This window comes from Sander vitreus, chromosome 21 (genome assembly GCF_031162955.1).
Source record: "Sander vitreus isolate 19-12246 chromosome 21, sanVit1, whole genome shotgun sequence".
Lineage (NCBI taxonomy): Eukaryota > Metazoa > Chordata > Actinopteri > Perciformes > Percidae > Sander > Sander vitreus.
Genome location: NC_135875.1, coordinates 22764336 through 22779043, shown reverse-complemented (window position 1 = coordinate 22779043; position 14708 = coordinate 22764336). Strand labels below are relative to the sequence as shown.

Here is a 14708-nt window from a genome sequence, read left to right as displayed (position 1 = left end):
ATTACAGTTGGGTGCGCTCACTTTTAGTTTTCTCTTCGTATAAAGTTTGAAGTAGTCTGTAACTGTTGTTTTTCTAACAAGCTGTCTGACTGCTTGTGTTTTTCACCCCATCAGACTTTCTTGTAGCAATGTCATTGTGTTCCCAGATCTCAGCAATTACTTTGGTTAGAACAATGTTGTCATACAAACAAAATTACAAATTGTAATAAACTACAATTATCTTGTAAGATAAAAGAAAATATGCTGAGAATTGATAAACACATTTTAATTTAAAGACAGTTTTGCAACTTCTCTGTATTTGATTCTGTTTGAGCAACCAAAACAAAGACACATTTCCTTTGTCAGTCTGTGTACTCTGGGTGTGTGCTGTTGAAGTGTTACCACATCATTATCTTCCAGCGTTAAGTGACCTGAGGTCAGAGGTCAATTGACAGTGCTGACAGTGATGTCAAGTGGCTCGACATGCAACGAGTCCCATCTTGCCCAAGGGAAAGACGTGTCACATTCAAATGACCTGGTGTGACACACAGCAGAGATGCTGCACATGCTGGCAGATAGGAGTACCTTCAGATTCTGGGTCTGTTTACATCCCACAGTCTAAGTGCATGCACACATCAACACAATACACCACCTAGGGTGAAAATTCATTCCTTCATGTTATCTTTATCATAGGTTAAATTGTTGCTGACATGCCAAAGAGCCCCAGTAATATATTGTAAGATAGTAAACAGCAAGCCACACAGTCCAGATTTGGATGCATTTTGCATTTTTAATCTGTCATATTTGGAGCCAGGGAAGTCAACCCAATCTGTTTTATTTATATTTCACAAACTGTCAACTGGTGGAAAAGGCAGAGACGGAGGCTCAACGAATGTAATTTATAGGCCTTTTTTTTTATTTATTTTTTTGGGCGCGCCGGCCCATAAAGAACTGACAGCGGCCCATTGCTTAATTGTCTTTATTGGCACTGGCCTGACCCAATCAAATCCAGGAACCCCTTTCCCCACTCCCGGCCCTGAGACACGAGCTGTAATAAAATTAGCACAAAACGTAAGGACATTTGTGTTTGTTAGATTATTTCTCTGTGGTAACAATGCTTTTTGGCAATAAATCTTATACCGTTGGAAAGCCTTTTTATATCCCTTTCAAATGGTGCCCAATTTGTAAGGAACATGCATTGATGGGATGAGCAGCAGCGCTGAGTATGTGGGTTGCACCCATGAAAAATTTGCCAAATCTTCTCTGCCAATGCCAAACAGCTTATAGTGCCATTGACTCGTTTGGTGTTTGGTGGATTGGATGATTGAAGTTTGAAGAAACAAGACATATTGGCAATTTAACAATTTATTCATTTCACAAACAGGAGCCTCAGTAGTGTGTGGAAGAACCACAACAGCCTGGCACCTTCTCCTCATGCTGGTCACCAGCCTGGTCACACACTGCTGTGGGATGGCATCCCACACAGTCCTGACCTCAACCACATTGAACACTTGTGGGATCAGCTTGGGCTGCTGTTTGTGCCAGAGTGACCAACACAACCACGTTGGCTGACTTGAGAATGGGATGCCATCCCACAGCAGTGTGTGACCAGGCTGGTGACCAGCATGAGGAGGAGGTGCCAGGCTGTTGTGGCTCTGTATGGTTCTTCCATACGTTACTGAGGCTCCTGTTTGTGAAATGAATAAATTGTTAAATTGTCAATATGTCTTGTTTCTTCAAACTTCAATCATCCAATCCACCAAACGAGTCAATGGCACTATAAGCTGTTTGGCATTGGCAGAGAAGATTTGGCAAATTTTTCATGGGTGCAACCCACATACTCAGCGCTGCTGCTCATCCCACAAATGCATGTTCCTTACAAATGGGGCACCATTTGAAAGGGAACTAAACAGGCTTTCCAACGGTATAAGATATATTGCCAAAAAGCATTGTTACCACAGAGAAATAATCTACCAAACACAAATTTCCTTACTTTTTGTGCTAAGTTTAGTTATGCTTATGCTGGAAGTTTAGCATCCACGTTAAAATGGACAAACGACCACCAAAGCGCAAGGGAGGTGCAGAGAAATTACAGGAGAAAAAGATTAAGAATCTACAGGCGGATGCCTCAAAATGTGCCAACATTTCAGCTTCAACATCAGCAGCTGAAGTAGAGGAAGGAGGAGAGGTGGCTAGCTATACAGAGACGCAAAAACAACATCATGACAGGGAAGAAGCCGAGGAGGAGGAGAGTGACCATGACAGAGCCATGGGAGTGAGTGAGGAAAAGATGGAAGAGAGAGTAGTTGACGACGTGGTAAGGAGTAGGCAAATTAACAGGGACTCTCAGGAAGGGAAGGAGGCTGTGTGTGTGTGTGTGTGTGTGTGTGTGTGTGTGCGTGTGTGCGTGCGTGCGTGATGTGCGCCTCATGTCATAATGACAACAAGCAGTTTGGCTGTAACATTAAAGTTAGTTAGGTTAGGTAAACTAACTATGTAAGCTTACATTGAAAATGCTACAGTCTATGTGATCTATAAAATCAGTGTTGATACAAGCATCAGTGTTCCTTGAATTGCTTAATTAGCTTCTCTTGTATTGGTGCTCTTTTCCAGGGCATATACTACTCTCAGCTTTACTGTAGCTTTTGGGAAGGGTTATGGTTATGGTTATTGTATTTAGCAGACACTTTTGTCCAAAGCGACAATATATGAATCTTACAATAGTTAAAATTAACAGTTAACAGTTTTTAAAGCCAATATTAAGCAAAATAGCAATAATAACAATAATGGCAATACAATATCAAATATCAGTAATAAAAAAATAAACAAATACCATTAATATACAAATCATAACACTAAACTCTGACTGTTGTTTGTGCATATGCACCAAACAAGAGTTCGGAGTATTCGGCCTTCTTGGAGACCTTGAGTGGAGTCCTGCATGGGGCTCCAGTCGGGGACTCCATAGTTCTGCTGGGGGACTTCAACGCGCACGTGGGTAATGATGGAGACACATGGAGAGGCGTGATTGGGAGGAACGGCCTCCCTGATCTAAACCAGAGTGGTTGTTTGTTGTTGGACTTCTGTGCTAGTCATGGATTTTCTATAACGAACACCATGTTCGAACATAGGGATGCTCATAAGTGTACTTGGTACCAGAGCACCCTAGGCCAAAGGTCAATGATCGATTTTATAATCGTTTCATCTGATCTGAGGCCGTATGTTTTGGACACTCGGGTGAAGAGAGGGGCGGAGCTGTCAAGCGATCACCATCTGGTGGTGAGTTGGGTCAGAGGGTGGGGGAAGACTCTGGACAGACCTGGTAAGCCCAAATGGGTAGTGCGGGTAAATTGGGAACGTTTGGAGGAGACCCCTGTCCGACAGACTTTCAACTCACACCTCCGGCGGAGCTTTTCGTGCATCCCTGTAGAGGCTGGGGGCATTGAACCCGAGTGGACAATGTTCAAAGTTTCCATTGCTGAAGCTGCGGTGAGGAGCTGTGGTCTTAGGGTCTTAGGTGCCTCAAGGGGCGGTAACCCACGAACACCGTGGTGGACACCGGTGGTCAGGGAAGCCGTCCGACTGAAAAAGGAGTCTTTCCGGGATATGTTATCCCAGACGACTCCGGAGGCAGTTGCAAGGTACCGAAGGGCCCGAAGGGCTGCAGCCTCTGCCGTGAAAGAGGCAAAGCAGTGTGTGTGGGAGAAGTTCGGAGAAGGACTTTCGGTCGGCACCAATGTACTTCTGGAAAACCGTTCCCCACCTCAGGAGGGGGAAGCGGGGAACCATCCAAGCTGTGTACAGTAAGGATGGGACGCTGTTGACCTCAACTGAGGAGGTAATAGGGCGGTGGAAGGAGCACTTTGAGGAACTCCTAAATCCGACTAATACGCCCTCTATGGTAGAGGCAGAGCTGGAGGATGAGGGGGGATTGGCATCAATTTCCTGGTGGAGGTTGCTGAGGTAGTTAAACAACTCCACAGTGGCAAAGCCCCAGGAATTGATGAGATCCGTCCAGAAATGCTTAAAGCTCTGGGTGTGGAGGTGTTGTCTTGGTTGACACGCCTCTTCAACATTGCGTGGAAGTCTGGGACGGTGCCTAAGGAGTGGTAGACCGGGGTGGTGGTTCCCCTTTTTAAAAAGGGGGACCAGAGGGTATGTGCCAATTACAGGGGTATCACACTTCTCAGCCTCCCCGGTAAAGTCTACTCCAAGGTGCTGGAAAGGAGGGTTCGGTCGATAGTCGAATCTCAGGTTGAAGAGGAACAATGCGGATTCCGTCCCTGGTCGTGGAACAACGGACCAGATCTTTACTCTCGCAAGGATCCTGGAGGGAGCCTGGGAGTATGCCCAACCAGTCTACATGTGTTTTGTGGATCTGGAGAAGGCGTATGACCGGGTGCCCCGGGAGATACTGTGGGAGGTGCTGTGGGAGTACGGGGTGAGGGGGTCCCTTCTCAGGGCCATCCGATCTCTGTACGACCAAAGCGAGAGCTGTGTCCGGGTTCTCGGCAGTAAGTCGGACTCATTTCAGGTGAGAGTTGGCCTCCGCCAGGGCTGCGCTTTGTCACCAATCCTGTTTGTAGTATTTATGGACAGGATATCGAGGCGTAGTCAGGGTGGAGAGGGGTTGCAGTTCGGTGGGCTGGGGATCTCATCGCTGCTTTTTGCAGATGATGTGATCCTGATGGCATCATCGGCCTGTGACCTTCAGCACTCACTGGATCGGTTCGCAGCCGAGTGTGAAGCGGCTGGGATGAGGATCAGCACCTCTAAATCGGAGGCCATGGTTCTCAGCAGGAAACCGATGGAGTGCCTTCTCCAGGTAGGGAATGAGTCCTTACCCCAAGTGAAGGAGTTCAAGTACCTTGGGGTCTTGTTCGCGAGTGAGGGGACAATGGAGCGGGAGATTGGTCGGAGAATCGGCACAGCAGGTGCGGTATTACATTCAATTTATCGCACCGTTGTGACGAAAAGAGAGCTGAGCCAGAAGGCAAAGCTCTCAATCTACCAGTCAGTTTTTGTTCCTACCCTCACCTATGGTCATGAAGGCTGGGTCATGACCGAAAGAACAAGATCCAGGGTACAAGCGGCCGAAATGGGTTTCCTCAGGAGGGTAGCTGGCGTCTCCCTTAGAGATAGGGTGAGAAGCTCAGTTATCCGTGAGGAGCTCGGAGTAGAGCCACTGCTCCTTTGCGTCGAAAGGAGCCAGTTGAGGTGGTTCGGGCATCTGGTAAGGATGCCTCCTGGGCGCCTCCCTAGGGAGGTGTTCCAGGCACGTCCAGCTGGGAGGAGGCCTCGGGGGGAGACCCAGGAGACCCTAGGTGGAGGGATTATATCTCTAACCTGGCCTGGGAACGCCTCGGGATCCCCCAGTCAGAGCTGGTTAATGTGGCCCGGGAAAGGGAAGTTTGGGGTCCCCTGCTGGAGCTGCTACCCCCGTGACCCGACCCCAGATAAGCGGATGAAGAAGAAGATGGAGATAACACTAAGAATTAATTAATTATTTAAGTGTAAGAGCAACAGATAAGTCTTGAGACCCCCCTTGAAGAATCCAAAACTATCACATGAATGCAGAACACTAGGCATCTCATATCATAGAATGCACGCATATTTTGTCTGCAGGGAAAGTGTCTGACCAATCACGGTGGGTGTGGGCCGCCTGGGCCAAAAATGACAGGGCCGATTTTTTGTCCCAGTCCAGCCCTGTGTAACGGTATGTGGACAAGCACAGTAGAGAGTGACTGAAGAGAGAGACGCCAGGCGGCATTAAAACAAAGCAGTAAATCAGAAAAATAAAACGTTTTCGCCGATTTATCACTCGAAATGCAACTGTAGCAAGCATCTCACTATCACTAACATTATCCAAATTCATATTTAGAAACAACACATAATATATCCAGCAACAAAAAAGCTGGAAAGTCGAAGGTTAGACAGAAGTACAAAGATTCAATGGCTATGAAGATGATACACCGTCTCGTCTCATTGGAGTAAACTGCCAGTTTTAGAACGAGAAGCTTTGGTCTGAAAGAAGCTTTCATCTCGTCGCGAATCTTTGGTCTGAACTTGCTACTGCTCACAGAGTGAGTGATACAGTGTGAAATTGTAAGTTGTTGTTAATGACTTTTACTTGCTTAACTTTAGCTATGTTTACTTGAGGTAAAGATAAAGGGATATTTTAGTTGGCTATGCAAACGATAGTCTAGCTAGAGTGAATGAGTGAAATACAAGAAATAACTAACATAGTTAGCTATCCGAAGCTCTCTATTCTTTGCCATTAATATAGACTGCTATCTCTATAGTATTTAAAACAATATCAGTCCCCATATAATATTGTCACTGAGAACTAAATGTCATGTCATGTTCAATTTATTGAGCAGAAGGATACTGGAAGATATTTAAGGAGAGAGAGAGAGAGAGAGAGAGAGAGAGAGAGAGAGAGAGAGAGAGAGAGAAGCAGGAGTTTGGCAGGGCAGCTGATTCTGAGGGAGGCGGCTTGATTGAGGTCAAGTTAGTGGTCTACAGGCAGAGATGTTCACAAGTAATTTTTTGGAAGTCCAAGTCGAGTCTCAAGTCTTTGAGCTCGAGTCCAAGTCAAGGTTATAATCGTTAACGAAAAACGAACGAAATAACGAAAACTAGGTGGGAAAAAACATTGTCGTTAACTGAAATAAAAATGAAAACGAGGCATTACAACAAAACGATAACTAAACTAAAACTGTAATGTCTGTTTGTAAAACTAATAAAAATAAAATAAAATAGTCGAGTAAATGTCCTTAGTTTTCGTCTTTGTCGATGTCTTTCATAGAGCAAATAACGTTATATCTTTCCGACCATGACATTTCCGGTAGACAGAAATCCCGACATTCCATGTCAAATTGAACACAACATAGTCCATGCCCCTCACCCGGCATCATAGCGGTACTGAAAGTCGGAAGAAAGCGGCACCTATTTGATTATGACTGTGTCAGATAAAAGCAAGTGCCTTGCAGTGGAAGGTGGTAAAATATGTGGATAATTTATTACAGGGAAAAATCCCATGAATTTGAAAGTACATTTGAGAAGCGCACACAAGCTAGGAGGCTAAACTAGCTTACCTTAACAAGGTAAAGAAGAAAGCAAAGCCCCCTTTCCCCAAAACAGAAGCTAACCCCGGTACAGGGCATGGATGTATGGATACAGGACCAGGCAGTATGACAGAGACAACTGCAGGACAGAGAACACTATAGGAGGGCTTTCACCGGCGACCCGATAGCTGCTGGTTAGTACATAGGCAGGAACACCAAAAGCGGGAGGAAGCGTGGGTTAATATGTGGATTGATACTGGAATGTCTACACAACTGTGTGAGTCGATTGACTTCAAAAAGTTTGCCACTTTACTAAAACCAAAGTTCAAAACACCTGTTCATTTATGTCTTCTTTAGTCTGTTGGCTATTTATGTTTTTTTCCTGGAACACGTAACTTACACATTTTGCACTTAATCAGGCGTCTTGTGTAGACTGTTTACATATTTATGACCATATGTAGGCTACATTTTATGTACTGGTGTTATTGTTGAGTACATTGTGAATACATATTTCTAAATTGTATGATGTTTTTGTTGAGTTATTACTTTTTGAATCCCCCAACAAATAACCCATATTACAAAAAAAGATAAAAACTAAACTAAAACTAAGCATTTTCAAAAAACTAAACTAAAATAGCAAACCCGCTTTAAAAACTAATTAAAACTAAACTGAATTTGAAAACAAAAAGTCAAAACGAAATAAAAATAAAAACTAATGAAAAATGCAAAACTATAATAACCTTGGTCCAAGTCAAGTCTCAAGCCTTTGAGGGGCAAGTTCAAGTCAAGTCTCAAGTCTTTTGCCACGAGTCCAAGTCAAGACTCTCAAGACTCAAGACTCGCCATCTGATCTGTCACTAACACTGTATTGTTAAATCTTATGAATTCAAAGCATGTCCTATAGCTACCATCCACACAGTACAGTATCAAAATCAGTTGTAGGATAACTTTATGGGGTCTACTTAACACACTAACACTATTTAACACATCCCTCTAGTCCTCGGACATGGTGATATTAACCTAAGTCTGTCACATCATATGGATACAACTATAAAGATACAATTTGCCTGCTCCCAGCATTAGCACTTTGCGATGGTTAGCTTGTTACCTGTGACGATATATGCTAAATGTAACGTCTCTTTCACTCAAAAAAATTTCTAATGTCGAAGTGAACATCAAGAGAATAGTGGCAGCGCCACACCAGTTACAGAACAACATGCATCTCAGTGTCAGTCCAAATTACGCAAAAACGCAGTTTGATCTCACTGAAGTAATGCCATTTATTTTCTAAGTGTTAGTACGCTCAGTGAAACTGAGTCAAGCACGAGGGAGATCCGACTCAGAGGAGGAGAGGTTAGTGAGGTAAGCGTCTCCACGGCAGGTGACAATGCGCACGGATCCGCTGTGCCACGCATGGATGAAATAATAAAATAGTAAATAGAACTACAGTAACAGAAATATGTGCAGACTCAAGACAGTCAAGACGGCCCAGTGTTTGGTGGACCGGGTACACCTTGTTCACTTAATAGTCTACAAATCCTCCACGGGATCAATTATGCATCACATGAGTTTGCCCACCCGACACGCGTTTGTTCCTGGGGAGATGGATCCGTGCGTCCCGCCTCCTGTGCGCCATGGATGTCTGAGTCTCAGCAACTACTAACTATAAAGATACAATTTGCCTGTTTCCAGCATTAGCACAACACTTTGCGATGGTTAAATTGTTACCTGTGACGATATATGCTAAATGTAACGTATATTTTACATTAGCAAGTGACTGACCTATCTGGGTGCGTTTTGAGATGCCTGATGAAGTTTGACGTTGTTAATCCGACATCATTTATTTTGGTGTCACACACCTTGCATGTAGCTGTTCGTTTACTGCCACTATTTACAAAGTTATTTGTAAGTACAGATAGTTAATGCCCGACATCACTTGTGACAGGTGTATCACCCTATCAGGAGTAAAGAGTTAAGGTAAATATAGCCTATCCGGTGTGAGGGGGGTGGGGTAAAAAAAAAGTGTGGAGTTGTGGGGGGCGAAAAAGGAAGGCACGCAGAAGTTTACTGGAGAGCACCATTCTCGCTTGAACGGAATATAAAAAGAACCAAATTATTGTGTAAGGGATGGACAACTAGTCAGGGTTGCTAAGTAAGGGCTGAATCTGTTTGCGTCATCTAGGAAACATTTCCTCAGCTGAACAAGGGTCGGCGAAGCTATTAGCAATAGCGACAGAGTCTTTGATGTTAGCCGCCTTCCGTGTGGCCTTGATGGTAAAAGATTAGAGTGTGGAAAGGAGCGTTGTCTAATTTTACTCAGCGGACAGTTAAGCTCTAATGGAGAGTTTTCATGACTGGAAGGAGTTGAAGAGCAACCTCGCCTTAACACAGACCCACACCTGCAAAGAGAACGTTATCCTGTGAGTGAATATTGAAGTTAGGATTCCCTGCCATCCAGACGCCATCTCAGCGATTCAACCTGGTTTTATCTGCGGCACACCATTCTGAATATTCTGTCGTCACGGATTTTTGTTCATTACTTTACACCAGAGACTAAGGTATGGTTTATTTTTTCCTACTTTGACTGTGGACTGGGAGCGTCAGCAGCTAAGGCTGTAATACTGTTACGGACAATAGACTTCTGCTGTCATAGACTCGGGGAGCAATTTTCAGCAGACTCAAATCTGCACCTTTGGAGGGACAGTGAGTGTAAACAAAAGTGATTCTGGTTGAACTTATTGATTGCTGAACATTTAAGGATAATTAGCATGTTCTGTTAAACTGTCAATAATTTACTAAAACTGTGCTTTGGTTTTTGTTGACTGCAAGCTGGTGTTTATTTTTTCTCTGTGGAATATCTGTTAAAAACGGTTAGGGATTGTCTACAGTGAGAAACATTTTTTTGAAAAGTATTGTTTTTCTGTCACATTGAACCTTAGTTGGTTTTGTGTAATTTTATTTTTTTGGGATTAATTCCTGCAATAGCAGAGTTGAAACTGGTCAAATTTAATCGGACTAGGTTTGATTTACAATATTTTCAATCAAATAATTTGTTGAGATATCTACTCAGTTGTTATTGAAAATGATATTGGGTTTATATTGCTCTGGAGTAGGGGCGTCCCACCTATCTAGCTAGGTATAGGATACAGGGGGAGCACATCACACTTCAGGTGGTCACCGTGTTAGAGATACGAGTCCTGAAGCCCATCCTACCATACTCTCATTGCTTCACGTTGATCAGGGAGATCAGCCAGATAGGTGACAACATACTTACTGAATTAGGTACTGGGGCCAATTGCACTGGGACGTACAGACCCAGATCTTGTACTCTTCCAGTCGTTCAGGGCAGAACTATACTAATAACACCCCTACATAGTGGTGCTTATCCTCCACTACATTTTGAAAGCAAAACTAATGACAAAAGGCACAACTCCGGGAGGATTTGGTGTCGCCATCCTCAATGCATTTTTAGATATGTGAGTGCGCGAACATAAGGCATGCGTTACGTTGCACATTATGGCAGAGGGCAGGGGACATGCAGCTCGTCATGCGTTTCCCCAACGTATATCCACCAATAAAAGAAAATAGAAATATATGAATACATTTAGATTTAAAAAGCAATAATTGCATGAAAACAGGTTGTTGACGAGTCTCGAAGCTCGAGTCCGAGTCAAGTCTGAAGTCTTTTGGGTTGAGTCGCAAGTCAAGTCTGAAGTCAGCTGTTTGTGCGACTTAAGTGTGACTCGAGTCCGAGTCTCAGACTCGAGTCCCCATCTCTGTCTACAGGGCTAAAAAAGTGTGGGGTGTCTTGTTTTCTTCTAATGACAGGCATTTGTTGGCAGGTCTAGGCACTAAGGCATAGCCTAACCTAAATTATTTCATGATATTTATTATACTGTATGTGCTATATTTTGACCAATTTAACTTTCTGCATTCATTTGCTGTAATAAATTAAACAAGTATGTAGATGTTGCCTAAATGTAGACTAACTAACTCTAGGCTATACATGAGCATACATACATACATACATACATACATACATACATACATACATACATACATACATACATATAGTAATTGTCAAAACTTTTGTTCCTCCACCATCAGGTTATTAAATTTAGACAGTAGCTACTTTAATTATGATCCTTATCAACAGCTAACATGATAAAGTATGCAACAATAGCTATTAATTATTTTATTCTTTCTATAGTACTGTTATTTGTCGTTGTACACTGGCCTCTGTCTGTTTTACTGATATGTGCTGGACATGAAATGTTGGATGTTGACATGACACTGATTCAACCACTCTACCATGAAGTAACAGTAATTAGTGTAATTAAATAGTCTTATTTTGACCTGCAATTTACCTAATAGAGAGAGGAATTAGGTATGGTATTATTTAATCCTACATATACATGAGCAGATGGATAGCATTTAAGTCATAGCCTACAGAATAACTCTAAGTCCCCCCCATGCAACTTTGATGCATCTAAAAGCTAACATTAGAGTAACGTTTGTCAGTAAGATTTTGCAATCCTAGTGACGTCCCTGTTTGGAGCATAGTTGGGGTCTATAGGTTCACAGTACACACTTTAAGACAAATATCTGAGATTGTGGGTCTGTTTCCTTTCCTTAATCTTCTAGCAGTTTAAGTGACTTGAATCTGCTTCCCCTGAATCTTAGTCATGAGTGAGTGTTTTCTGACAATTTCCAAGTTTTCATGGAACAGGCTGAGAACAAAGCCACATGACAACAGTAACATCTGGCTCATGCTCCAGAGATGATTACTCTGCTGCTTCAGTGAGAACTCATCCTGCAAGGCCTCTCTCTCTCTCTCTCTCTCTCTCTCTCTCTCTCTCTCTCTCTCTCTCTCTCTCTCGCTCTCTTTCCTTACTGTACACACACATGCACAAACGCACACAGCAAGCACTGGAGGCACATGCATGCACACATGCACAGATTGGCATAGCCAGATGGCAGTCTCTTTGACTGTCCCCAAACCTCCGTGGAATAGCTGTAGAATAGCTGTGGATAGGTTTGGGTATGCAAACAACACACAGACTGGAGGCTCCTAGGTAGCTCTCTGACTTAGATTACAATGATATAAAAAGGACAATCACTAAGAGCATTGACTTACATTTTGTGAATGTCAAACAAATTGCAAATGGAGTAAGAAAATATCTCCTATTTTAATGAGAGACGTATACATTTGGCCAGAATAAGAAATACTTTAAATATAGTAGGCTATATAAAGTTTATCAAAGGAAAGAAAACATGAAAAGCAATACAATTTGGTACATTTAATGAGTTTGCTGAGATGGATTCCCCGCGTAATGTGTGCGTACCTGTACCAATCCAGTCCCCGTGTATAATGCCGGTCGAAGAAGTGCGGCTCCGACCCCAAGGCACGGATGTCCGGGTGGAGCCGCAGAAACTCCAGCAGAGCTCTGGTGCCTCCCTTTTTAACCCCTATGATCAGAGCCTGGGGTAACCTCCGAGTGGCTGTCCATTCTTTACCGGAGCTGTTCGCCTCTAGCCCTGGATGACCGCTGAACGCTCTTTCGCCAACCGCGGTGGTAACCTCCTTGGCAACGCTGGTTCCGTTCCTCTCGTACGGCCATACAGACCCTGAGACAAGGAACTCGCGCGTGGGTGGCTTGATCTCCGAGTTTTCTGTCAGCTCCGACTCGCAGCATCCGGTGAGGAGATAAACCAAGGAGAAGCAGAGTATGCTTAGAGAGGACGCGATGGTGAGCCGATGAAACAGCCGCCGCAGGTCCGCGCTCGGATAGTGCTGATGGTGGTGGTGGTGGTGAAAAGTTGCCATCCCGCAGAAATCCATGTGAGATAAGGTGCCATTCTACCAAATGTTCAGCTCACATCCCTTCATACTTTACCGCTATCAACACAACGCTAACTATTGGAGAGTCTCTCTCAGTGCGCTCCGCAGCCCTCGTCCTCCTTGCTGAACGTCCGGAGCGCATTGAGCCCCCAAATCCAGCCAACCAGCCAGCCTCAGTAAATCAGAACTAGGTTTTGCCTGACATCCAACGTAATAAATCTCTAATAACACAGCCAGGCTGGTGCTGGGATATTTCTCTCTTTCCACTCCAAGGGATTACTCTGCGTCTCTTCACCACGGCTCATGACGGGATTCGCGTCCAGGAATCAATCTCTCTCTCTCTCTCTCTCTCTCTCTCTCTCTCTCTCTCTCTCTCTGCTTGATTAGAGGGTAATGGCCTAAGGCGTGTATAATTCCAGTATTATACTGTATATTGGTGAAACCTGGGATCGGATGGATCCAGTGAGCAGAAGATGGTCATACCCCTTATGTCATTATCACTCTCATCTAATATGATTGATTGATTAATTGATTTCCAGTCACACATTGTATTGTATCTTCTGCCGCTTTGTGCCATATAATAGTGCATCTAATTGCTACGATAAATAGTTAAAAAGACACTTAAAAACCCATAAAAATACTTTGATGAGTAGATCCAGGAATGGATCTATCAGTAGGTAAACAAGTGTGGGTAATTTGTGCCATTTTCACACTCTGAGTTGGCACTCTAACCGGTTACAAAATTGACTTAGTGGTCAGAGACTATTAGAATGTAGTGCATCTGCCAATAGTCAGCTGATCCTGATCCTGACCGGAGGACAGTCTGTGTGAACACACCTCATGCAGAAATGTTTCACAATTTTTAAGTGATACCACTTATGTCCATTTTTTCACTCACTTTAACGAAAAACAACTTAAAAATGATATAATTCTTAAACAGATTACACATAATGAAAGAAACAAACTGCTCATTTAATGTTTCCAAGAAGAGGTTTGCACTTAAGTTCGCATAAGTGGATGCTTTATCACTTGAATAAGCAGAAGCGTGTGTTGTGTTGCACTCTCCTGTTAGGGAGCTCTGCAATGATGGCTTTTATTATTGCAGAGTGCGGAGCTAAGGTATGGATAATAGCTCATTGGAGACTCATTAGTTCCCCCTTCCAACCACATGTACATGAGCACATGCACATACTTGCATGCGCGCACACACACACACACACACACACACACACACACAAATAAGCACATACTTCATGTTCCATTTGGCATACCCCTGTCATTATCCAACACAGTGTATTATCCCATAGCAGATGTGACCTGTGCCATAAAACCACTGCATTGTCCTGCAATGAGACTAAAGAGATCTGCCATCCATTTAGACATTAGACAAGATAAAACTTTGTTATTTGACTGTCCTATCTACTTTTATCACCAGATAGGATACACTCTATACCTCTAAATATTCAATTCTTATCTCAGGACACTTTACAGTTAGGGTAGGTCCAGACCGCACTCTATAATTTACAGAGACCCAACAATTCCCCCAAGAGAGAGAGAGAAAAACAGAAATACAGAAATATGACTAATAATAAAATATAATGTATGAGGTACAGTATATTATGACTTTAAAAGTAACAACATGCACATTAATTTCGATTATCATAGTTTTCATCAAGGCTAAATAAAAGGGGATATTACATAACCTAATCTAATCTAATAATGCTAAAAAAAAAATGCAGAATTTTATTAGCCCCTTTAGTAATAATGTTTCCTGTCCCTTTACCCTAACAAGCACTTCATTGCCTTAGTTGCAATCAGAC

The 14708-nt window shown here is 43.2% G+C and overlaps 1 protein-coding gene across 1 annotated transcript in view; it reads right to left on the bottom strand.

The window, feature by feature from the left end:
* The window catches only part of hs3st3l (heparan sulfate (glucosamine) 3-O-sulfotransferase 3-like), a 44199-nt gene extending 31326 nt beyond the window's left edge, over window positions 1-12873 (bottom strand). Inside the window, exon 1 of the mRNA XM_078279461.1 lies at window positions 12392-12873. Within this exon, the coding sequence (XP_078135587.1) occupies window positions 12392-12873 (482 nt within the window). The remainder of the gene's footprint in view (window positions 1-12391) is intronic.
* Window positions 12874-14708: the final 1835 nt, after the last annotated feature.